The 24,641-nt window shown below is 55.8% G+C and overlaps 6 protein-coding genes across 6 annotated transcripts; 5 read left to right on the top strand and 1 right to left on the bottom strand.

Annotated features, from left to right (window-relative positions):
* Positions 1-813: 813 nt before the first annotated feature.
* DICSQDRAFT_145156 (Pkinase-domain-containing protein) lies at positions 814-6,420 on the top strand (the record flags this gene model as incomplete). The annotated part of the gene is made up of 6 exons (XM_007363316.1): positions 814-1,248; positions 2,222-2,336; positions 2,414-2,902; positions 3,134-3,271; positions 3,332-4,167; positions 4,306-6,420. 6 exons carry the CDS (start codon positions 814-816, stop codon positions 6,418-6,420), a joined length of 4,128 nt encoding a protein of 1,375 aa, XP_007363378.1.
* Positions 6,421-7,141: 721 nt separating this feature from the next.
* DICSQDRAFT_25861 (synaptobrevin) lies at positions 7,142-7,602 on the top strand (the record flags this gene model as incomplete). The annotated part of the gene is made up of 3 exons (XM_007363315.1): positions 7,142-7,322; positions 7,460-7,515; positions 7,576-7,602. Coding segments are annotated over 3 exons (264 nt in total), but the record flags the coding sequence as incomplete, so codon positions are not given.
* Positions 7,603-9,668: 2,066 nt separating this feature from the next.
* Positions 9,669-10,645, top strand: DICSQDRAFT_134264 (ICMT-domain-containing protein). Its single transcript, XM_007363314.1, has 2 exons — positions 9,669-9,712; positions 9,772-10,645. The coding sequence occupies exons 1-2, from the start codon at positions 9,710-9,712 to the stop codon at positions 10,330-10,332; spliced, it is 564 nt and encodes a 187-aa protein (XP_007363376.1). The 5' UTR covers positions 9,669-9,709; the 3' UTR covers positions 10,333-10,645.
* Positions 10,646-13,511: 2,866 nt separating this feature from the next.
* On the top strand, positions 13,512-15,453 carry DICSQDRAFT_167710 (uncharacterized protein; the record flags this gene model as incomplete). The annotated part of the gene is made up of 19 exons (XM_007363313.1): positions 13,512-13,557; positions 13,618-13,636; positions 13,687-13,765; positions 13,819-13,832; positions 13,896-13,994; positions 14,052-14,061; positions 14,119-14,130; positions 14,184-14,209; positions 14,260-14,285; positions 14,335-14,369; positions 14,428-14,452; positions 14,515-14,526; positions 14,584-14,599; positions 14,654-14,693; positions 14,747-14,847; positions 14,905-14,964; positions 15,039-15,066; positions 15,138-15,195; positions 15,254-15,453. The coding sequence occupies 19 exons, from the start codon at positions 13,512-13,514 to the stop codon at positions 15,451-15,453; spliced, it is 906 nt and encodes a 301-aa protein (XP_007363375.1).
* Positions 15,454-17,197: 1,744 nt separating this feature from the next.
* Positions 17,198-17,506, top strand: DICSQDRAFT_54879 (uncharacterized protein; the record flags this gene model as incomplete). The annotated part of the gene is made up of 1 exon (XM_007363312.1): positions 17,198-17,506. One exon carries the CDS (start codon positions 17,198-17,200, stop codon positions 17,504-17,506), a length of 309 nt encoding a protein of 102 aa, XP_007363374.1.
* Positions 17,507-20,356: 2,850 nt separating this feature from the next.
* Positions 20,357-22,997, bottom strand: DICSQDRAFT_134261 (uncharacterized protein). The gene is made up of 6 exons (XM_007363311.1): positions 22,925-22,997; positions 22,729-22,859; positions 22,415-22,527; positions 21,976-22,346; positions 21,754-21,921; positions 20,357-21,697 (listed from the first exon to the last, which is right to left on the bottom strand). The coding sequence occupies exons 3-6, from the start codon at positions 22,497-22,499 to the stop codon at positions 21,011-21,013; spliced, it is 1,311 nt and encodes a 436-aa protein (XP_007363373.1). The 5' UTR covers positions 22,500-22,527; positions 22,729-22,859; positions 22,925-22,997; the 3' UTR covers positions 20,357-21,010.
* Between the last annotated feature and the right edge of the window lie 1,644 nt (positions 22,998-24,641).

Raw genomic sequence — 24,641 nt, 5'->3', positions numbered from 1 at the left:
GGAATGCGCGAAATGAGAGGCGCGCACAGGACGAGCAGCGGAGCGCCGCCCTCCACGAGCAGCAGCTCAAGGAGGTGGAGTCGCAGCTCGCCGCTATGAATCTTCAGAAGCAACAAGAAGAAGCGATGCTCCGCGCGCAATGGAAGGAGCGCGACCGGCAGCTCTGGGCGCGCATCGACGCGGTCATCAAGCAGGAGGAGGAGAGAAGGCGCGTGGAGCAGGAGGCAGAGCGGAAGAAGCGTGAGGAGGAGGAGAGGCTGAGGCGGGAGGCCGAGGAGAAGAAGCGACAGGAGGAGGAGCGCAAGCGGAAAGAGGAGGAAGAGAAGCGCAAGCAGAAGGAGAAGGAGGACGAGGAGAGGCGCATCAAGCTCGCGGCTGCTCAAGCTGAGAAGGAGCGCGAACAGGCGGAGACGGAGGCCCGCAAAGCGTTGGGTCATTCCACTGCCTTCGAGGACTGGCGACGAGGGAGGGATACACTGAGGGTAAGCCGCCAACCATGTGGATATGTACATGGCCGTAACCCAAGCGTTCACATAGACGCTCAAGGCCGGGCCCATGAAGACTGTGAAGCAGAACAAAGAGATGAAGGCCATTTGGTCAGCGGGTCGTCGGGCCATCACACCCAAAGTTGGGCAGCTCACCAGCGACATGGCCGTGGTTGTCCGGGTGGTAAGTACGACGATTTCAGGGTCTACCATATTGTGACATGATTTTTGGCAGTCACACGAGCTCGTCAACATCCTGCGGCCCCCACAAGCTCATCCTCCGCCGATCTACATCGCGCTCCTCTCCTCGCTTGCCAAGGCGATCCTCATGCAAGCCGAGACCGAGGTCACCGCAGAGAAGAAGAGCGCTATGCCTCTCGCACAATTGACCGTCAACCTCCTTACGTCCCTCGAAGGCTTTGCCGATATCTTCTGGGCCAAGCTCTGCCAGCGTGCTGGGGGCTGGCCCGTACCGATCGCAATCCCCGCGAATGACACGGACGGCACGACGATCACGCCTCAAAGTATGCGGAAAGTACAAGGCTTCCGTGACACGGACGAGGGGTCTGAGGTACTCGGGGACTATACCAGTCGCGTCACAGGTATCTTGCGGGTGTACTTCACCACCCTTGTGCTGCCTGTCAATCAGCCGCTCGATCCTATGTTCCGAATGGATCGATACTGGACGTACTTCACCAGGATGCTGAAGGACCCACAGCTTCTCGAGAGCCCCGTCGCGGCGCAAATCATGTTCAGTAAGCGTGTTCAGCACATCTTCGCTGCGGAGAGGTCATTCCATCATACTGACTGACGTGCTTCTCCGCCACAGCTGCGCTGGACATTGGCGGCCTGCACGCATGCGCAGTATGGGGTTCGCAATGGACGCGCCTGCTCGCGTTGCTGTTTGAGGGTGTCACTGTGGGTTACCATGGCTTGGAAGGACGCCTCATCGGCGGGAAGGCGCCCGAGGGCAATGCCTCGCGGACGAGGCTGCAGCTAGAGGTCGAACGCATCATGGCCGCGGCATCGACGTGACAGTTTGGATTGGGACCATCATGATACTCCTTGACGCATGCATGACACTTCGACGACCTTGCTTTCCTCTATCCCACAGCTGCCACTGTACCTGTACACTACACTGCACCGCGCGTTGTATGTCTTGCGAATATGGCCCGCATCATTCTCACCGACCATGCGTCGACGTCATGATATATAGCCGCATGTTATAGTGAATGATAGCACGCCTCGTGGATCTGCTGGCCGTTCTGAGTCATGATGGAACGCAGCGGGCCGCGTTGTAAGTGGTCGTAAGGCTGCAATGGGTGATGCGGAGAGTTGTAATCTGCCACGAAGATCGGCAGACGTGCCAGTGACTGTTCAGGTAGTTGAGCGTCAGAGGGTGCAATGTGGCTGGGCCCTGGAAGAAGCGCGTGCCTGTGGAGGACGTCCTCCGTAGTCTGTTTCGCTTGCCAGGCTGCTGCCATCCCCCCCACACCCAACTCAAATCCCTGTCCCTGTCGCCTCCGCCTCCGGAGCGCTCTATCCACATTGTACAGTAAACTATCTGCTCTCCGTTACCCAAAGGCCCACACGCCTCCGTCGTTCCTTTCCTTGGACTTTGATTCGAACTTGACGCTTTCGATCCTCGGCTCGTTCACGACTTTTGAATCTCTGTATATGTCACGATGGCCGCAGGTCCCAACGGCGGCCACAAGCCTTCCGGCTCTGTCTCGCAGGCGCAGAATCACAAGGCCCAGCTTGCGAGCGCGTACAATGAACTGGGCAAGGAGCTCTCGAGCCAGAAGATCAGGGTCGTCGGCAACTATACGCTCGGGAAGGTCATAGGAGAGGGTACGTGCTCCTTGTCTCCCTCTACGTCTGCAGGGGTGTACATATACATCGATCCTCACGGCTCGATACACGCATAGGGACGTACGGGAAGGTACGCATGGGCACGCACCGCCTGACGGGTACCCGCGTCGCCATAAAGCAGATCCCCAAGGCCATGTCCGCCGCGCTAACCCGCGAGATCCACCACCACCGCCAGCTGCACCACCCGCACGTCACGCAGCTGTACGAGGTCATCGCGACCGAGTCCAGCATCTGGCTCATCACCGAGCTCTGCTCTGGGGGCGAGCTCTTCGACTACCTCGCCGAGAAGGGCAGGCTGAACGAGGACGAGGCGAGGGTCCTATTTGGGCAGCTATGTCTCGCCGTCGCGTACGTCCATGAGAAGGGGATTGTGCATCGAGACTTGAAACTGGAGAACGTGCTGTTGGACGAGCGATGTCGGGTCAAGCTGGGCGATTTCGGGTTCACGAGGGAGTTCGAGAAGGGGTCGTTGCTGGAGACGTTCTGCGGGACTACGGGATATGCGGCTCCGGAGATGCTGCTGGCGAAGAAATATCTTGGGCCAGGTGCGTTGCCCTTGCCCTTCGCTCCAAGCGTCGTTTCTCGTCCCATGCATTGTGAACTCTGCACGTCCCCTTCTCCCCCCCCCTGCGCCCCAGACTCGCGTCCTCGCCCGTCGGTGAAGTCGCAGTTGATCGCCGCACTGCCGTTCCACCGCTTGGCGCCGCTCTAGGCCAGGAGTTCTATTATGTAACTGAGACTCGATCTATGATGCACGGTGCTGACTTCTCTGCCAGAGGTGGACGTGTGGTCATTGGGCGTCATTCTGTATACTCTATTGACCGGAACTCTTCCCTTCGACGATGATGACGAGAGCGTCATGCGCGAGAAGGTCATCAGGGGCGTATATGACGATCCTGAATGGCTCTCGGACGGTATGTGCCAACTGAACGAGCTACTGAGAGCAATGTAACTTATCATTCTTCGTTCATCAGACGCCCGGGGTTTGCTCTCTAGCATCCTCCAGGTCGAACCCACAAAACGACTTACTATCGCGCAAATTCTCACGCATTCGTGGTTCACCACAATCCACAAGAATTCCAACCGAGATTCCGTGCAAAGTGCTGCCCCGACTATCTCACGCCCTGCTTCCCCAACACAGTTACAGATCACGACGGCCATCGAAGCGCAACCTCTCTCTGCATCCACGACGTCAGACTCCACATTCCATACCGCTTCTTCCGAGTTCGGTCCTTCCACCCCTGCTACCCCAGACAACAAATCAGTCGACGAGCTCACGTCCGACTCGCACAGCACCTACAAGAAACTCACCGGCAATCTGCCCTCTCCCCCCTCATCAAACAAAGGGACCCCAGAAACGGTCCGAGAGGAGGACGAGTCCGCAGAACGCTCCGTCGAGACGCCGTCCCGGCCGTCCTTCTCCCGGGCCGACAGCAGCTCAAGCAAGCAGCCGCCGGCATTCCCGACGCGCACCCCGGCCCGCACGAAGCGCCGCTCAGTCTCCTCGACGCTCTCCGATCATGGGCCGACCGTGTTCGAGAAGTCGGCCGTGCCTCTACCGCCGCAGGACTTCTCGTCCCTCCTTCACACGCCTGCGCCCCTGATCTTCAGCACGCCGCTCGAGCGCGAGCTGCTGAACTCGATGAGCGCGCTCGGGCTCGACACGGGGCAGATCGTGCATTCGGTCCTGACCGACGCGTGCGACTGTACCGGGGCGCTGTGGTGGATGCTCAAGCGCAAGGCGGAGAGGAAGGCGATCGAGGATGCGGCGAAGAAGCCTGCAGAGCACCCGGTCGAGGTACCAGAGGAAGTCCCTACGGAGTTACCCGCTCCCCTGGGAGACAAGAAGCAGACGGAGAGGGAGAAAGAGAGGGAGAAAGAGGAAGAGAAGGAGAGGGAGAAGCGGCACGAGGCGCGGCGCGACAAGTCGTATGGTCGGTCTTCGCAGCATCGCTCGCATACGGATGAGGGCCAACCGTCGTCCGTCGGGCGCTCCAGGGATTCCCGCCTCCCGATCCCGCCTGCGCTCCTCCCCGCCCAGTCTGCTCCCGAGTTGCAGTTCATCCCCGCTACTCCTACCGTCGCTCAGACGAAGCGACCTGTGACTCCCCCGCGGACTGCGTCTCCTACCCACCCTTTGCTTTCGCCTACTCCGTCTTCTACTGTCGAGTCCCTCTCCAAGTCGAATCCTACCACTCCTAGCAGCTCGAAGGATAAGGAAAACCAAGGGTCGAAGGGCCGCAAAAACCGTGCCGGAAGCGTCAGCATCATGCAGCGCGCAACGACCGCGCTTGAGGCAGCTGGCCTTGTCCGTAAGAAGTCTGCCGAGGCGGTGCGCGAGGAACGTGAACGGCGCGAGCGCGAGGATAAGGAGAAGCAAGCGGCGAAGAGCGTTGCCAACAGCGAGGAGCCGCGCTCTTCGCACGGCAGTGGCTCAACCAAGCTTATAAAGACCCCGCCTATGCGCGCCGTCAAGGACTCCGCGCTCTCGTCAACACCGCCGCCAGCAGACCTGAACGGGGGTCAGGCCCAAGTCGGCTCGCCATGGGTCTTGGCGGGGAAGCAATCCCCACCTCCTGACACCGGTTCGCCCGCGGATACGCTCACATCGCTTCCGCAGATCCCTACGCGCGGCGGCAAGGTCGGCTCTGGTCATCGTAATCGCGCGAGTTTGCTGTCTACGTTCCAGCGGTGGTTTAGAGAGGATCCGAAGGGCAAGCGGAAGGAGGACCCCGCGACTCTCCTGGCGCTCACCCAGACATCGTCAATCAACAGCGCCGGATCGAGCCCTGTGTCACAGCGGCCGAACGGGCGGGGTACTATCAAGGGTCGTCCCGCTGGGCGAGGAAAGACGGTGGGCGGCGGGCGAAACAAGGCTTCGCACCGCGCCAAGCGCGCCTCGGTCTCCTCGCGCCGCTCGAGCAGCGTCAACTCACGTCGGTCGTCGACGTCTATGCAGTACCCAGTAGTCGAGTCCCCGCCCTACTCCGCCACGCGACACCGCAGCGACCCCAATAGACGGTCGTTCGGGAGCCACACGCCCAACTCGGAGCGGGAGGAGTTCATGTCCCGCCCGAGCTCGATACACAGCTTCATTAACCATCCGCGCCACCGGAAATCGCCCTCTGCGAGCTCCGCAGGCTCGATGTACGTCGGGCGCACGGCGTCGCCCCTGCCGAAAAACCACCGCCGCGGGGGCTCAGGCTCGTCGACGCGCGTCGTGCGGCAGATCCAGATGACGCCCAGCGGGAACGGCGGTGGCAGGCAGCAGCCGAATTCGCATCTGCGCTCGAACTCGGCGTCCTCCGTACACTCGCTACAATCATCGCGCCCAGGGTCCCTCTATGACCTGTCGGAGACGGATAGCCGGCGGAACAGCTCGCCGAACAAGGCAGCGATGCGGAGGTCGCTAGAGGATACGCCGCGAAGGGGCCATGCTGCGTTCGTCGCACACAAGAGGCAGGCCCCGTTCCAAAATCCGAACAGGAGCGAGTATCTGAACTCGCTTGGGCGGTCGAGCTGGAAGAAGTCGTGGGGTCTCGAGCCGCCGGGCTGGCAGACGCGCACGGCGCATCCGACGGTGGAGGTGCTCGCGATATACCCCCCAGAGGTTCCCGGGATCCGCGACGTCTTCTCTGGGCGGCACTCGCTCGGGGACGAGTCGGATTGGATCGACGAGGACGAGGAGAGCCCGTTGTACGTCGGTGGGCTTGGCCAGATGCCCTCGTCGGCGAGCAGCGTTATCACGACATTCGGACAGTCAGAAGCACCTCTGCTATCTCCCCCTCTGCGGAGTGCCCCCGCACGTACTGGTGGTGGCTCGAGCAACAACAAGCGGGCTGCGCCGGAGGTCGGCCGCCTTACAGTCGGAAACGTCCCGTCGAGGGCTGCGCGGAACAAGGCGAACCGCTCCCCCGCCGGACGGAGCTCGCCTCTGCCCGCCGAGTCCGTGTTCGAGGCGAATGTGGCGGAGACGCGTGGCGGGCGAAGGCAGCTGCCCAACGGGCGGGCTGGGCCGGCCTTTAGGGGCATCCAGGAGGAAGACGAGGACGAGGAAGAGTAGGCCGGCGCGTTACGAACCGAATGACATGGAACGGAACACGTACATACCACAAGTTGCTAGTCCCCTTCGGACGGTTAGCTGTAGCTAGATGTCCTTTTTGCTTGCTTCTCCGTTCAATTTCTATCGTTATCCTACCCTTCGTTTCTTTTGCTGTAGTGCACGGTTTCTCTCGTCCATTCTGCCAGTCGCTGTTGCAATCGACGCTCTTTCTGCTTTCCCTCACAATGGCTTAGATACCCTGTATGCTGAGGCTCATATTCCATGTTCTTTGGCTGTGCATCTGCGCCGACGGGGGTTCGGCAACACAAATCAGCTGTGATGACCAAGAGAAGATGAGTAGTTGAGATGTATGATGGATTCGGAGTAGAAGGCGCAGTACTCCGGCGGTGCGATCTGGGTGCTTGTGCATGTTTGGTTCGACCTGCTCCGTCGCCTTCGTCACCAGCCGCGCTGCTCACGACCACCACCCCGTCCTCACGACTGCCGACGCTTTCATCCTACACTCTCCCGTAATTCGGTCAGTTGCCGTCTACCCGCACTCTTCTGCCACACAAGCTCACTTTCAGTGCCCGGTCGCCTGCCTGTTCGCACGAATTAGCCATGTCAGTGGCCCTCTCTTTATCGCTCGTTACGCCCTCTGAACCCGCTTCTGTTCTCCCCCTGCCTGCCTCACGATGACGCTTGCGCATCCGCATCTGCGTCTGCTTGCTCGCCTCACAGGTCCGAACCTTATGACCCCTACCTGCCCCGTGGCGGCTCCTCTTCGAACCCGGCTGGCGCGGGCAACTCGAAGACGGCGGCCATCCAGCAGCAGATTGATGACACCGTCGGCATCATGCGCGAGAACATCACAAAAGTCGCTGAGAGGGGAGAGAGGCTGGACCAACTGCAGGACAAGACAGGTGCGTACCCCCGTCTGGTCGTCCCCGAACTAGCGGCCGAGAGGCTGGGAGCTGCGCAAGTGTGGCCCCCCACTGCCTCGCCCGGGCCGCCGTGTGAGCGAACTGGCTAATCCGGTCGCGCTTCTTTCTTCCGATAGACAACCTCGCCGTGTCTGCACAGGGCTTCCGTCGTGGGGCGAACCGCGTCCGCAAGGTATGTTCGACTGGTATGTTTGCGTACAACTCTACAGCTCATCATGCGATCTTGTCATAGAACATGTGGTGGAAGGATATGAAGGTATGTTCTTGCCTTGTTCGTTCATCGCCTCCCACTGAAGTCGTTCGTTTGTCAGATGAGGATCATCATTGGCGTCGCCATCGCCATCATCATCGTCATTATCGTTGTGTCTATCGTGAAGGCAACACACCACTGAGCCTCCCCATCAACCTTCTGCGTTGCCTTCCGGTCTTCTACCTTGCGTTGTTTGCGTCTCTCAGTCGGCCTAGCCGGGCCGTCGTGTTGTTGTACATCTATGCATGCAGTCTCAAGTTCGCAGTCGGTCTACATTCTCATCGGTGCGGACTCTTCATGTGTTCGTATTTCTACGCTGGACCATTATATAGTCATTTTTGGAGCATCGCACCTCGGATGACTGCGCTTTGTGTGCATGGGAATCATGCCGGCGCTCACTCTGTACTCGCAGGCCTCAATCTTGACGGTCTGTGGTGGCCTGCACTGTACATGTCAACGGGGCAGCGAAGGTGATGTGGTATCGTACTCCCATTGCTTCAGATTCCTTGCTCAAGGAATGCCGCCTACAAAACTGTCGGAGTCGATTGCGCTCTGTGGCCTGCCTTTCGTAACAACATCGACGAGCCCTTCGATTTCGACTGTTCTGATTGATATTCTTGTTCTAGTAGCCGAACAGGTGAGGTTCCCATGTAGTCCCGCGCTAAGCAGTCTTCGCTGGTGACTATCTGGTGCCTAGGACTGTTCGACTGCTGTTCTGGTGTTACCGGGATAGAACAGACTGTTATCACGCTCACAGTATTTGCCGAGCCCATTGAGGTCCCTGCCGAACAACGGATTTCCTTACCTGAGAACGTTTCGATAACCTTGGAACACAGTACGTTTTCCAACGATACACTCGAGTCGGTTGGACGTCACAGCACTTTCTCTTGCCAATTGTTAGTGGTTCGTTTCCAGCGGTTGACAGGTACTATGTAGATGTCGCCGCGTAACTTTCGTAATCACAGATCTAGCACTGTAACATCAAGCTTCCACCAGCTCCCGACACTCGTGCGAACCTATACACGAGATGCCGTACCGACCCGGTACGCACAATAGCTTGATTGGGCAACGTGCAAGCATGGACATGCACATTTCTAGCCCTATTACGAAGGGCTCTCAGGTGACTCGGAATGGCCCGTGTGCGGGGTAGCGAGATGATTTAATTCAAGATTTATTAGGGCCTGTTCGGCAAAGAGTTGGAGTTACGAGTCACCGGTATTTTGTCACGTGGCGACACTTCCGAGGATTTCTGCGCGAGTTAGAGTTACAGGGGCGGAGTATCCGTGAAATCCGGAGGAGACAAGCGCCCTGAACTCGTACATGTATCTAGTAGTATGTATACCGATAGCTATGGCTTATCAGATGGGCTCTGCTTCATCCCTGCTTCACCATGGTCCGCACAAGAGCAGCTGTCAAAATTCACCAACCTAATATCGGGCTCATATAGAGCGCCGAAGACAGGCTATAATAGCAGTAACTGTCATTGTTTTGACTAGGCGGGCCTCGGTAGTAGCTGCTCTAATCCCTCAGGCCTCAAGTAGGATGGCCTCAGATGTCTGATCACATTCCACGTCGATCATGGTAGCCATCCCAATACTCTAGAAAGAGAGAATCAAGCAGGCTGCCAAAAGGGTAGAGCCTCGAGACAAGTTACGACGTGCGCGTGAGCTCTGATAACAACCGCCCGGAGTTACTGGGAGGCATCCGAACGCATGCACTCGCCTGAGTAACTCGAGTTCTCTCGAGATTGAAAACCGAGATATTATTACTATATTTGGGCATGAAATGCCGGTAACTCTAACTCCAACTCTTTGCCGAACAGGCCCTTAGCATTCTGATGTTCGGCTTGTTTGGCTGGCAGAACCGTGCATATATAGGCGGGCTGCCCTTTGTCAGGAAGTTATGCTTCCCTAAGAAAGCCACATCACTGTCCACCACATTCCCGGTGCCCATGAACCCCCTGGTGAAGGTACCGATACTGGTTTCCACGGCCTACATCAACTACGCATGTTGGAATTTTCCTAATGCTCCCCCCGCCGCTGATCGCAAGCGGCGGGAGACAGCAGACCCCATAACGCGGATCCTCGCTCTGACAGCCTTAACCGTGAAGCTGACGATGGTGAGCAACCTACCGACATTGGGATATACGTGCACGACAGTTTGACAACACGCTACCAGACTGCCATATGCGGCTTTGCTCTAGTTGAGGCGGCGGTCATCACCGCACAGTCATTTCCGACTCTACTACTATCCCAGCGTCTTCTGTCTATCCTCGCCCCTACATCCGCGTCCGGCCCTCTGCCGCTCCTCTTATCGCCGTACAGTGCCCTTGGCTTCCTCCTCATCCTCTCCGGAGGCCTGTTCCGCCTCTGGGCAATGCGTACGCTCGGCCAGTTCTTCGTCATGGAGGTGTCTCTGCAGAAGGACCACAAACTCGTCAAGTCCGGCCCCTACGCGCTAGTTCGCCACCCGAGCTATGTCGGGTACATGTTCGTCATCTTCGGGGACGTGCTCCTCCTGCTCGGCGGGGGCTCATACTTGTCCGCGATCGGGGTGTGGCAGTCCCGTGTGTGGGGCGCGCTCGCGTGTCTGGTGGCGGGCCGGTCGCTGTTCGTCGCGACCGTGCTCATGCCGAGTCGGGCGGGGAGGGAGGACGCTGTGCTGCGAGAGGAGTTCGGGACGGAGTGGGAGGCGTGGGCGAGGCAGACGCCATACAAGCTGATCCCGTATGTCTTTTAAACTGCTCTCAGCACGATCGACATAGACAGAAACAAGCCTTTGAATGTTCGGTTCGCAGTCTGGCGGGATTGTGTCTGTCGTGTATGTCTGTCCCATCCTCGTAACGCCATTTCGTGTAGCTGAGACAGGGGTCATCAGAGCCCGTTGTGGGCGATTATGTGGCCCAACATAGCCCCCGATGTGATGTCTGCCACTGTGGTAGTGACAGTCGGCACAATACCATAGTATGCAAGTTGCATAAGAGAGTGAGTCCGTGGCCAGTCGCGAGTAGAAAACTACTTCGCCCTAGCCGGCCGAGCCCGACAGATATGGGCACGAAGAGCCCTCTCAATGGCCGTGGCCGGCCAGTATCGCCTCCTCGTAGCGCAGCAATGGCCCCGCCCGCGACACAAGGTTCGGCGCCCTCTCGCCTCCCGCTGGCAGCCCTAATCGGCTTTTGAGGGTTGCGCGCCCAGCAGCCACCAAGACCACTGGTACAACCACAGCCTGCGCTTTGGGCGGCGCAACGATAGTATCACCTGGAATGGCTACTTTTGAAGACCTGGGTCCATCAGGAGCAAGACAACAGAGCTCACCATGTCCACATACGCATACCAACCAGTTCAGCTGGGGAGCCCGTCGCATGCCATGCCGCACTACCCGGGGAGGCGGCCGTTGTCCAACGTACTGAACCCGTACGTGGAGCATCTGTCACTTCTCAAAGTTGTGCTTATGACCTTCTGATAATGGTAGGAGTTATCTACCACTGCATTCGCATGCATCGTCTCGGTTGTCTTCTGCGGTAACTTTTGCGTCAGATGCGTCAACGACGATACCGGATGTGCAATTAGAGGACGTGGAGTTGGGCATGTTGCAGCGCGTCTCTAGCTCGGACGAGAGGCCTGAAGAGGAAGGCCCATTGATAAGCGAGCCCCGCAGGTTCCGGCCTATGGCCATGAGCCAACCGTCGAAGAAGGTGAACGTACTGAGGAAGAAGACACAAGGTGAGCACAGGGTTGCTCAAGGGAGCGAAATGAAACCTGCTTACCCATCGTACACCGTCAGCACGGTATCCGCAGAACAGCCGTAATAGCAGCCATAGCACGTTTCGTCAGAAGGTGTGCATCTCATCCACGCTATCTCGCTTGTTATCTCATGGGGCTTAGCTCAATCTTCGTGCCATGCGAAGTCGTCGGCATGGTGAGATAGGGATTTGCGAAACGAGAGACAGTACTGACATCGTGCCTCCAACGACTGACTAGGAGAAGGGCTAGCGAGGTCAGTGTCTGAGCTCCTATCCCCCGAACACCCAACTCACCATGACTTTTTGAGAGTAGCGCTTCATTTTGACAATCGTAGCCATTGGTGGGATCATTGTGGTGGCCGCACTGGGTGCCTTCATCGTAGTTTGGGCGGACAAGTACCAACGAACGCCATGAGCGACCTCCTAGCCTCCAGACACTTGTTCTGAGACAGGCTCCTCTCTGTCATTCTAGACACCGGCAATGTATCGGACCTATTACGCAAATTTGAACATGCCCTACCGATTGTATTGACTTTAACGCGGGATGTCGGAACCGCCGAGAGATCACCAACGCCGGAAGCAGATCTATGGCTCGGACGCTTTGGGAGCTTCTCCACCCCGTACGTGCAGGCCGAAGAACTACCCGCCAACGCTGGCCGGACCCTGAAGATTGAGGCTGATGCTCGAGCCCGCGGCTGAGATCTGTGTAGATCCCTGACGCGCGAACCTTCAGTCGAATGCCCCCGAATCAGGTACCCACCGGTGCCGATCCTTTGCGAAGGCGTTCTCGGTGCCTTCATTAGAAGAGGTAGCGCTGGCCTTCTGCCCTGAGGTTCAATGCACCGAGAACCAAATTGTTCTTCGAGGGGACTCACGAAAGAGGAGGCGGACGAGTACATGCATCACTGCACAGTGGTAACGATGGTTGAGTCGCGAGGTGTGACAGCCTTCGTGTGAGCACGCAACGCACTCCGGCGGCTCAGCACGATGTTTCGAGATTGCTGTATTCCTGCCGCTTGCTCAGTAGACTGCGTGCTTCAATCCTTGAAATAGAGATCGGCCTTCCGGTTGCGTCAAGGATGGCGTTTCTGCATGGGCGCTCCTCAAGCGCGCGGCGAAATGAGCCCTGTCGAACGAGGCGCACACCGGTATTTCGAGAGTGAACGGTCTGGGCCCGTTCTGCGCTCACTTGGATTCAGCAGGGGTTCCAGTCGGCAAGAGACAGCGGGGACCTCGGACGTTACACGCAGCCGCGAAGGTGTCAAAGAGTTCGGCGGAAGCGTTCGGGGTCGTTAAGTTCTTCCAGCGTCCGCTCCGCGAGCGCGCGTTCCCAGTCAAGCCTAAGTGCTGTATGCGCGAGCCTGGAATGTCCGATTGAGCGTTATCTGGATTGGCTGTCGCTGCGCAATGACATGTAGTCAGTAATGGAGCGTCGTCGTTTCTTTCCGTGAAGCGCAGCCAACCTTGCTAATTATGGCCAGGTGAACAGACGGGATTGGTCAAAGAGATGATGGTATGTTCAGGCCTCAGTACTTGGGAGTTGGAGGGTATCGGGTGATGCAAGGAGCGAACTTACTTATTTCTTCTGTGGCAAGGGCCGCTGCCACGTGGCGCCTACAATGGGGGCGCTCGAGCATGAATGGGCTTGTCCAATATCACCACCACAGGCCCGTAGGCCAGTTCCATGCAGGATCCCGCCTCGTTGCCGCAGATCCTCATAAGGGTGTCTCGGCCAATATAGTCAAGGTACGCAGAGACTCCCATGAGGTGGCCGTGAACACATGCTTACTGGAAGCCGAAAAGTTGCCATGGCGTGAAATGCTGTAGGACGTGTAACGAAGCATCACGCAAGAGGCGGACAATCCTGCGAATCCCTTCGAGCTGAATACATATACTGGCTCCGTTGGGACACGCGACATGTCATAGTTTCTGGATATGGAGGCTTGAGCGCATGGCGGAGCATCTCCCACGCAAACTCCGCGTCGACGCTTCCGGTTCCCAGTCCTGGACCGACCACTCGGTCAGGGACTCTTCTCCGTGTGCACCGAGTAGTCACGGTGCCGAGCTGCCCTATCTGTGGGATCCTCTTTCTTGCATTCACAGAGGACGTATACATAGCATGCAAACCTACCAGGTCCCCCTTCGCTCCTCCACTACCTGAGCCATCTTGTCGACAATGCCTGAAGTTTCGTTGAACAACACGCTAGGTGCTGCGTTCTTAGGTACAGTCCCTTCATCTACTTCAAGATCCCTTAGCTGACGATCGGTGGCATGGCGTGAAGGCACCATAGCGACGTCTTGGTGGGTTGTCTTCCCATTGCAGCATATCGTTCTCGCTGATGGATTCCTAGCTTCTATGGCATCACTGTCGTGCAGACTTACATCTATTACAAGCGCAACGGGACAGATCCAGCCTACCTACAGGCATTGGTGCGTCGACGACCCGTCTGCCCCTTCGGTGTCCCGCTGACTCTCGGTGTCAGGTCTTCTTCTTGTGGTCAGTCTCTTCTTCTCTCTTGTGACCCCAAGCATTTCATCAAGTTGAAGAGCCGAGACGCAGGGTGATGGATAGCCTGCATCTGGCGCTGGTCGTGCATGCCGTGTATTTCTATGCTGTTACGAACTTCACAAACGTGTTTATGCTTGATATTCCAATATGGTACGTCGGAGTCAATCTCTCATTGTTTGTCATTGGTCGCTGATCACGATGTCTCAGGAGCATACTAGTAAGTATTCCCCCAAAAAGCATGTCGTAGTCCAACTGACCTCGCGATAAGTCTCAGATTCTAGTCACCGTAAGTTGTTTTGTAAACTATAGTGAATTCTTAGACGATATATGTTTTTGTAGGGCGTGAGCGACGGAGCCGTTAGGGGGTATGTATCTCGCAAATGACCTAATATACATCTACTCACCTTGTTCCCAGAGTCTTTTGCCATAGAGTCTGGAGACGTACGTTGGATCACCCTGACATATCGACGTATGCTAACTGAAATACTAGTGAGCAATCGGAATTACGTGCTAGTGGTGGCGATTGTGAGTTATGATCCATGGTCTCCGCGGAGCGCCTTCTCAAGGTCAACGTTCCGTCAAGAGTATATCGTCTCTCATCGTCTTCAGTAAGCTTTGGCTGCTCATGGATACCTCAATTGCGGGCTTTGTGCTCATATTTTGTCTTAAGGTGGAAGCATCGGTAAGCGCAACGAGCCGCTTGATGTTCCGGAGGCCCACTGACGCGCCCTGAGACTAGCCTTCGCCGTCAAGGGGTATGTCCATAACTACTTATCAACCTTCTCGCCACTCAATTCCCCTCTCTCTAGTTTCAGCATACCAACCTTCACGGCATTATCAGAGATCTCCGTGCGTGGTCCGCCCGCTACATATAGTCGAGTTCCGTCTCACCTGACCAATAGGATATCCTATACATCAGTCTCGGATCTGGGGTTGTTGCAGACGTCCTAATTGCAGGATCCATGTGCTTCCTCCTTGCTAAACGTAGGACTGGTTTCACTCGGTAAGTTCTTGTCGGAAGCCGTGCACACGACGGCACTGACCTGTTTGGGTACCCTAGGACGGACTCAATTGTGCGCGTTCTAATGATGTACAGCATAAACACGGGCGCTCTCACGAGGTGAGCCTATCGTCAGCCGGCGGCCTGAGATCCTTTCGAATCTCAGAATGTCCTAAACTAATCCATGTTGACAGCATGGCCGCGCTGCTCACGCTGCTCTGCGTGCGTCCATCCAAGAGTTCCATGCGCAGCAGCCTGTGACTAACTGCCCCTTGTGCCATATTTGGATACAGTACGCCAGCATGCCGAACAACTTCATCTTCATTGCATTCTATTTCGTGCTTCCCAAGTGTACGTCATTGATAACCCCCAATGCGTGCACGAAGCTCACGTACGCGGCGTTATACAGTGTTCTTGAACTCGTTGCTAGCGACGCTCAACGCGCGACAGCCGCTCCGGGAGTCTGGCTCTGGAGACATGGTCTCGTTCCCCTTATCTGCGACGACGAATTCTAGGTTGTCCTTTTCGGCCGGCCGGCCTCAGTTCACTCAGAGCCTGACAAACCGTGACGATCAGGTCAAACTTCGCCTTCTATCAAGCCTCGGGTAACGAGGGAGGATCACTGACGTACTTCTATTCTTTATCTCACAGAGGAACCTCCAGATACAGATTCAGACGACAACCGATACGAAGAGCGACCCTGACCCTCACGGTGTCGTAGATGAGGCACGTGTTCTTCCTTCAGCGACACTCCTCGGGCTCGCTGAGCTCGATATGCTCTTTGTAGGAATTGAAGCCATGGCCGGTGTATGCCAGAACAGAGACGCCCATTGCGTTTGCTGTGTAGCTGAGGAGCGCGCGTGGTTCCGCCTTCAGTGACTCCGATTTGACATCCATCATGTTCCTGTCTCCTCGCAGCGTTCACGATCCACCCATGTTCTTTCGCAATAGATTCTGCCCCGAAGAGCAATACAGCATATAGTCTCGGTCGTTGAGAAACGCGAAGCTTGATCAGAAACGGCCACAGGGCCAATATCTTCGCCGAGTCGATACATCGTCTCGCGGTTTATTGAAGCCTCACGTGACATTTAGCACCCTCTGTCTTTGGTGGTGCCTGGGATTTCTATATGCGAGGATTGTCACAGCGGTGAGCCTTCATTTCGGAAGGTCCGCTGAGAGCCTTTCCAGAGTACCCACAGAGCCACTTCTCTCCTCGCGCACCATAGCGTGGAAGATCTCAGCTGTCCGCGTGCTCGGGTCCGTCATGGGTCTCACGGTTTGCGCTCATGATAACAGCTTATTTCTGGTGTGTGCATGGCAAGGAACTTGTGGGCTCTCAAAGCCTCTATATTTTCCTTTCGCAGTATACATGCTATGACGTGTAGGACCGACCGGGAAGACACTCTTGCCTTACTGACTATAACTGATTTCGCGGTATCTGCCTGCATGTATATATAGCAGATTGTCCACGGCTGTGCATAGCGTATACGACGAGCGTTCACAACGTATCTCCGGTCAAGCTAATGGCATAGGAACGAGAGTTGCAGCGAGAAACTCTCTTTCTCTGTTGAAGGTATGGGCGGAGCGCTGATTGATCTTCCGATCACGTTTAACGTAGACATGTCTGCCAGTAAGTATTCCGCCTCCCACATCCGATAACGCCCACCGGTGTTGTATGTATTTATAAGGCCGTTATTCAGTGGCTTTCCAGTCTGTTAGAGCGGGTGGCTCAGTGCCGCGTCCAAACATCAGATTTCTTACGTCGAGTAACAGCTGTTTCCGCTTTGGATATCCTTGCATCTCAAAGATACGTCCTCTGACAGAATGTATCAGCGATAGCCGTCACATTCGATTGTTGGCCCTGCGGCGTTTATATGGCGCGTTTCTCCGGGCGCGCTGAGCTTTGTTCAGAACTATGCTGTTCGACCATGTAGCGGCACCCCTTCTCACCGGATCCATCCCTACATATAGCCTCATCCTCTACCATCTTCTCCTTGCTTTTCCTTGCCCTTCCTATTTCTTGTTTGTCTTCCTACCTCACCTCATGGCCCCCGCTGTTGCTTTGGATGATACACTCGGTGCTGCGTTCATAGGTACGCTTTTTCTAACTCACTTGTTCATATCGTGGATGGGGCAATGATGGAGATACCTTCAAGGCGATATTCTTGCGGCGTGGTGGGTTTAATGATCCAAATTGTCGGTCCAATATCATATCCCTCATTACCTCTCTGCAGCCTGTATGGGTTGACGACACTGCAAACATATATTTATTATGGCAGAAGTGGCAGAGACTCGAAGACTCTGAAGAGTCTAGTAGGTCATCTTCCTATTCAACGCTTTCGGGTCAATTATCATGGATAACGAACGTCTCTCACTCAGATTGCATTCCTTTGGTGCGTCGACGTCTCGTAACTCCCAACACCTAATCTCACCGAGCTGTAGGTTCTTGGACACGCTTCACTTGCTTCTCATTTCGCACACTGTATATGTCTATGCGGTTTCCGGGTTCGGAAATTTACTGGCCCTCCTGGAACCTACCTGGTATATCTTTATCTTAATGGCTTGTACTCCCGATGTCCTCTTTTTGATACTGGATCATGACGCCCACAGGAGCATCTTGGTACGCCATAAGAATCCCCAGCGAGTTGAATGTAGCGTCTAATTATAATGTGTTCTAGGCACATATTATTGTCACTGTACGTCTCAAATCGCGAGTCTATAGTATTATGCGTCCCATCGTTACCCTAGGGCATCAGTGATGGCATTGTAAGAGGGTGAGTACTCCATTCTTCTCGTATTCAACCTCGCGCCCATGATCTAAATCAGCATAGCATCTTCTGCCATAGGATTTGAATTCGTGAGTCAGCAAGAAACGTACTCTGTGCGTACAGGGCTGAGGAGCATGTACCTCATAGTGAGCGATAGGAACTGTTGGCTCTGTGCAACAATTGTGAGTGATCACTCGAAGTATCACGTAGACTGCTAGCCATGGCTCGAACAAGTACACCCCCTAGGCCTTGAGTTCTTGCGTCGCGTTCGGTGAGTCTCTGAGTATATATTGGACAATCAGACCCATTGATACTCGGACCTTGCCGGTGGAGGTGGAAGTTTGGGTGGGTATAACATTTCGGGAATCTTGTGCTATTGGACTTATACTAGCTCTGCTCAGCATATCCCATCAAGGGGTCGGTATTCACGTACCTCGTTTGACGCCCTCCTGGCTAATTAGTATGGTACAAGATTTCAGCTACAGACCTACTTTGAGCTGGAGAATGTCTCGGTGTGTTACTAGTGTCTCCATAGGTTGAGTGTTCTCTAATTTGGATGCATAGTGGCTGCTCTACTTCAGTCTTTCGACAGCACTCGTGACAGACCTCATTATTGCCGCGACACTCTGCATCCTCCTAGCTAGCTGTCGTACAGTATTCACCAGGTAAGTCTCAGCGCCCATTGAATCGCTCAGTGTTTTACTACTGAGATTGTAGGGTGAACCTCACCGTCCGCACTCTGATTCTCTACACCGTGAATACTGGCGCCTTGACAACGTTGTGTGCCCTTGTCTGTCTCATCGCGGTAAGAGGTCCGTCCGTATCCGCAGATTGATCATTGCCTGGACCAGCTAGTTTGTACAGTACGCCGCGACACCCCATAGTTTCGTGTACATCACGTTCTACTTCCTATTGCCCAAGCGTGAGTCTGCAAACACCGGGTATGCTGAATCACAGACATTGAATGAGCAACCGTCGTCCAGTGTTCTTGAACTCTCTCCTGGCAACGCTCAATGCACGCAAGTCGCTCCGGGAGCAGATGAGGGGTGCCGCCGTCGCATTGCCTCTGGAGTTATCGCCAACTTATGGCGGAGAGACAGTCTCCAATGAGGTTCGTACACCATGACTCGGCAATCTCATGCTTATAGCTGCATTCTCACTGTACTGATGCAGGGATTGGTGAACTCACCTCATCGTCCGGAGAACCAAGACGTGATAGACACCAAGCAATGAGTACTACACGCCTGGTACGCTCCCAGCCAGAGCGGCTCTCAAGCATGATTACGAAGAAGGACGGGGTCTGGAATGCTTTCTGTACGAATGGAGTCGGCGTTCCAATGATGAATCGGGGCTGCGGCCGTTGCTACGTCGATCATCGTTGGAACAACGCTGATCTAAGGGTTGAGGGGACTCCTGAGCTCGCCAACACACAACGAGTGTGCCAGTGGTCACTAGCGTCTGGGATCATAGTGGTGACTGTACATGACGCACCGCCCTTGCTGCATGACTTCACGCACGGAAATGTCATCGTCAGGGTCCACTCATGAATAGCATGGTGTGACATACTGAACGCTCAAGCAACGAGCTTACCACAATGAGCTACCCTGGGTAGCCCTCGCGCTCAAGGGGCGTTCAGGACCTTCACGCGTCTTCACGATCCTAGTGATTGCTGCGCTCCAGGGTTCGCATAGTGTCAGCCTCAAACGAAAGAAGGTTACGGGGCGCACCATAGTGTCCAGGCATGGATCAACGAGGCGGGAGGGGCGGATGGTACGTGGCAACGTCAAGTGAAGATCCCGCCGGACGTACTAGGCCGCACGGTGCGCCTCCCCATAAACACCTGCTAACTTCTGTCACATCAGCCATACAGCCACCTACCGCCTCCTGGAAGTGCCACTCGTTCCTCTTCCGCAATTCAAGATCCGATCGTGGCAACCCAGCGGCGTGGCCAAATGAACCACGCCCCTCGGGATCATGATGGTGCGTAACGTGGCGCGTCACAAACGTTGACGTTGCAAGTTCGTCCCAGGTTCGCGGTCGCTCCAGTGGCAGCAACTTCTTCGAGGAACGCATGGGCTGGAGCCGTCCCGACTCCCGAGGAAGCGTTGTCTCGCTGTTTCGGATGACCCCAAAGTCTTCGTGTCCGACGGATCGTCATAGAGGGGTCTTCTCCCCGCAGTGAGGCGCGATGCACCGCTGTGTCTCGGCGCTTCGGTGACCTTCTGACCTGTAGGTCCGGGGTCGTATTCATAACCACTGCGGTTCACCCACGGGCAACGAGCATCCGCACCCTCGACCTCAGCTCCCGCGCTCATGCACAGAGCCGAGGAGACCGACCTAGGTGTTCCCCATGCCGAAGCAGGGCAGCGGTAGCGATTCTCCGGTGTTCGCTCTGGGTCTTCGCATGCACTCCACATCTTCGATCGTCACCTGCAGGAACCCGGCAAGGCAGCTCCGCAGGACCATACTATAGCTCTGGGAAACGGAAGGAGACAGGAGGAATGGGGCTCAAGTCGAAGGGCTACGCACCAGATGGCCCTCGATCCGGCGATTAAACCAGAACGTTCCTCCAGAGCCGATTCTATGGCACACGAGTGCACTTCCAGTCCTTCTCGGGTTCTCGAAGCGAAGCCGTTAATGAAACCTGCGAAAAGCATCGTCTCGTCCGCGTCGCAAAGGTTCTCGAAGGAGGCCCTACCTGAATCACGCGGAGGGCTTCTGGCCGTGTTGTTGCACGAATGTCCATGGCACACGTAAATATTATAATGTAAATGGGTCGTAAAGATATCGTATTGCAAGGTATCGTGAAGGCATTCTATCCGTAAGAGTCGTAACGAGATGAGAGGAAGAGGGATAAACAACCATTGCTACACTGGGAGTAGGCGAGCTGTGAGAGGGAGAATGTTCGTGGGGAGAGATTAGGATGGGCTCCACGAGACGAGATAGCGAGACGCAGAGTCAGAGCCGAGCGAGACAGACGGGAAACAGACTTGTGGAAAGCAGGAGGAGCAAGGAGCAAAATCAGGCGGGATGGTATCTGGAGAAGGGAAGTGAACGGACGCGGAGGACGCGGGGGGTAGCGCAGTGTGCGAGACTCGGTAAAAACCCAATATGTACTGAGGGAAATAGGAGGAGCATAAGTATATACGGAGGCCAAAGTATAAGCAAGCGCATCCGAAAGTCAATCCATGACGAGCAAAGCAAAACAGAGGAGGAAGAGATGAGTAGAAAGAGAAGACAGAGGCAGAGAGAAAGGGATTACGGGAAATCGGGAGCACAACTATGTATATCGTGTACTATAACCTGACGACGAGAGCAGTACAGACGAAAGGAAATAAGTGATCCGATGTAACGATAAATAATGATAGCAAACCGAGTGTGTGGAGTCCATCTATCCATTACGGCGAGGCGTTGGACAGGGGCGTCTTGTACCGCATGATGGGCGGCCGGGTCAGAGTCGAGTGAAGACCAGACTCGAACTTCTCCGGGCGTCCAGTAGGCGGACTACGCGACAGGGCATCGGCGGAAGGAATCCACCGCTGGATGACTGGGACACGCCTCTCGTCCTTCTCCCGGTCATCCACGATGCGCCGCTTCTCCTTTTCTTTTTCGTCCGAGCTAGAGGTCGAGCGGGACATTTTTGAGGGGGTCGGCGTCGACGACATCGACATCCGACGGGTCTTGGGGGGTATAGTGGCCGGCCGGGCGATGTCAGCACCGCTGACAAGGGGGGTCCCAGACCTAACCGAAGGCGTCATGGATCGTTGGCCGACATGAAGCGAAGTCGTGCGAGCGTGGAGAGAAGGAGCAGGGTGCCTGGCAAGGGGAGACGGGAAGGATGGCGTGTAAGACGTGCGCGTCGGGGACGTCGGTGAAGTGGCACCGGAGCGGGAACCGGCTGACGCCGTGGACACCGACTGAGGACGAGGCGGTGTGATCATACCCGGGTTCGGCGTAGACGACATCTCCCGCGGAGGAGGCGTCGCGGGAACACCTAAAGTAGAGGCAACCGACTTGATCTTAGCGCGGTTGACCTCGGCACGGAGAGTTTGAAGCTCCTGGGCCTTCTGCGAATACTGAGCCCGCTGGAATACTTGGTCAGCGATATGAACGCGAGGTATGGCTTCACGACATGACTTACCAGGCTACGGAGCTCAGCCTCGAGCTTCTCCTTCTCCATGTCAGCGTGCTCCAAGCGCTCCCGAAGATGCGACTCGACCGCCTTAGCGACGCGTGTAGCCTCAGAGTGGGCGACGTGGTTTACAAGGATGGCGCGCAAAAGGGCAGCACTGAGCTGAAGGGAAGACGTCTACGACAACTATCAATATCACAGGATGTATAGTCTTGAACCAATACGACGCACCTGCTCATCGACCTTGTCCGAGGTCAACCAGTCCTGCAACTCTTTGTGCAACGTCGTCACCTCCTCCACGGAACACTTCTTGGCGGCAACCTGCGCCACCTTGGACTCGAGCCTCCGAGCCTCGGCACGAGTTTTGAGGGTGCCAGGATTGAGCAGGAGGACGTCATCCTCGCCAACGTCGATGCTGGGGGTCTCGATGGTAGGATGCTTGGGCGAGCGTACGGGGGTTGACCAACCACTCCCATAGTCGATCCGGATCAGACGGATGTTGTCGCTCGCAAACTGAACGCGACAGAAGGGACAAGCAGGGGCAAGACGAGCTGGGGTTTTCTTGATAATGTTGTTGCAGCAGTTGAGGCAAAGTACGTGGCCTATGAAGTATGACGACGGATGAATGAAATTTTCCCGATGGACGGGGAAGAAAGAACGTTGAACTCACCACAAGGAATAGAATGGGGCAGGTTGTGCGGGCCATACTCCTCTGCGCACACGTCGCAAAGGCACCCGGGACTAAGGGTAATCATAGTTGAAGCCCACTCTAAGACGACAGAACTGAAGGGGGGGAAGGGTGATCATTGAGCTCAGCCCGGAATCTATGAGTCAGGGTAATAAATACGAGGCGCGAGGTGCCTGGGGTTCCCAAAAAGGAAGGTCCATCATAGGGCACTGCCGCGTGGCTGTCGATGCCCAAAAACCCTTTGCCCCCGTCTCCCCGCCGCGCCTCGCCCCCGTCTGCAGGCAACCTCAACTCACCTGCTGTGCTTTTTTGTGTTTTCTCTCCACCGCGGACGCAGGTCCGCGCCCAATCCGCCTCAGAACCAGCAACCCACGCTTCGACTCGAGTCTCGGCGGCGAATCGGCGGCAAAATCATAAAAATTTTGCTCTGCGTTCAAAAAATCTCTTTTTGAGTGAAATGGCTCCGCGAATGCTACAAAGCACGCGACGTACCAGAGTATTGAGACGCCTTTTACGCTCACAGCTGGCAGGAAAAGCAGCAGAGAGGGCCGGGTTCGAGGAAGCAAAGCTTAACGGAAGCAGAACATGAAAAAAAAGAGGACGACGGAGTTGGAAACCGCGTCTCGTAGCAATTTATTCTCCGCCCTGATACCGGCGCTTTGGTTAGGGTTGGCATTCCCACGCACTGTCCCTTACCAACCTTCTGCGCACCAACGCCGCCACGCCGCCGCACGCTTACCAGACAGTCCACAACACGCTCGTCTTGTCCTGACTCTGACTCCTCTACGCTATTCTAGCTTGTGTCGGCTCTGCTTAGTTGACCCATGTCTTACACAGAACCAATCCACACTCGTGCGGTCGACCTCCCAAACAATACCGTTCGCCGTGACCTCATGACCGTCCGTGGAAACTGACAAAAAGTCTGACGTACGCAGCAGTCGAACATTTGTCGTGTGCTTTCCATCCTTCGCTTCGTGAACATGACCGCAGTGGATATCCTAAGCGCAGGATTCTATGCGACACCGCGTGCCTGCCATTGAGCTCCTTGCTCCAAATTGATCATCTTCCTGACGGAACCTCATTATGCTTCTCCGTAGCTCGAGCTTCGCTTTCGCTGCTTGCGTGTCGCGATCGGGTTTCATTTCTGCGAATCACAGACGCGTACTAGCCGATTGTGTTATTCTCTGCGCGGTTAGCTCCGCTAGGTCGACAAGGGCCGCCCCTCTTCGCGTACGCCACGAACATGTTATGGATATCCCTTTGAACTTATCCTGTTGCATGATACCTCATATGAGGGCGTCCACACTGAATAGGAGACGGCCAGGCTTTCATACCCCGCCGGCATTCAACCACCTCCGTCAACTTCTTTGTAGATACCAATGCACGCCGCTCGATTTCTTGATCCCTCATCTTCCTCGCCGACAATCTCCCCTTCATAGTCAATCGCAAACACATGTACGAAACGTCTATTCTTTCATCCGCGGTTATCGAAACGCGGCGTACTGATCTGTATCATCTCGATAGCTGCTCGATGCATTCGGATATCGTATTCGGATCCCGTCGTGGCACAAAGCCACATCCAGCAACGAACCTCCACACAACACCTGCATTCGTCTCTCGGATTTACGGACGCACTGCCATGCGTAATTCAGACACCGAGTTCTCTCTCCATTATACCCCTCGCTTCTCATCCGATGATCCAGACCTCATGACGCGCCTTTTCGAGTGAACAAACGTTCGTACGCCCGCCTCCCCCATCTCCAATCTCTAATCGACAATCCCATGCCTGGTGTAGCTACTCTATGGCGTCGAAGCACGTTCTCGGCGCACATCACCGGTATTGGACTTCGGGGAATACGTCGAGACCAGCTATAGGTCCGTTATCGTCTCGGCCATCGACGATCTTCTTACCAAATAGGCAGCACGACGCGAAAGTTGTCAATGCACGGCCGTATGCGCGCGAACTCTCTCGGCTGGATCTCAATCTCAGTCCCCGCGCGCGGATCGTTCAGCTTCTGCTACACGCGTCGGCTTACCACTCAAGCCACCCGGAACGTTGCGCAGCCTCTAGCTTAGGTGGCGCGATCGCTGTGGCTCTTTTGCTACCCCGCCTCGCGAAGTTTCATTTCCCTACGCTCCACCGCACAACCTCGGGGCTTCGCGTCGCGCGCACGCTCATGAATATGGTGACCGGGTCTGGCGCGCCCTG

This window comes from Dichomitus squalens (assembly GCF_000275845.1).
Source record: "Dichomitus squalens LYAD-421 SS1 unplaced genomic scaffold DICSQscaffold_6, whole genome shotgun sequence".
NCBI classification, from domain to species: domain Eukaryota; kingdom Fungi; phylum Basidiomycota; class Agaricomycetes; order Polyporales; family Polyporaceae; genus Dichomitus; species Dichomitus squalens.
The sequence above is the reverse complement of the archived record's forward strand: the minus strand, read 5'-3'. Positions and strand labels throughout refer to the sequence as shown.

Excerpts from the sequence above, each read along its gene's own strand:
- DICSQDRAFT_134261 (XM_007363311.1), bottom strand. The coding sequence starts at position 22,499 with ATGATTACCCTTAGTCCCGGGTGCCTTTGCGACGTGTGCGCAGAGGAG. Across the intron at positions 22,347-22,414 it reads GCCCCATTCTATTCCTTGTG|GCCACGTACTTTGCCTCAAC; the intron begins GTGAGTTCAACG and ends CATACTTCATAG. Across the intron at positions 21,922-21,975 it reads CGGACAAGGTCGATGAGCAG|ACGTCTTCCCTTCAGCTCAG; the intron begins GTGCGTCGTATT and ends TAGTTGTCGTAG.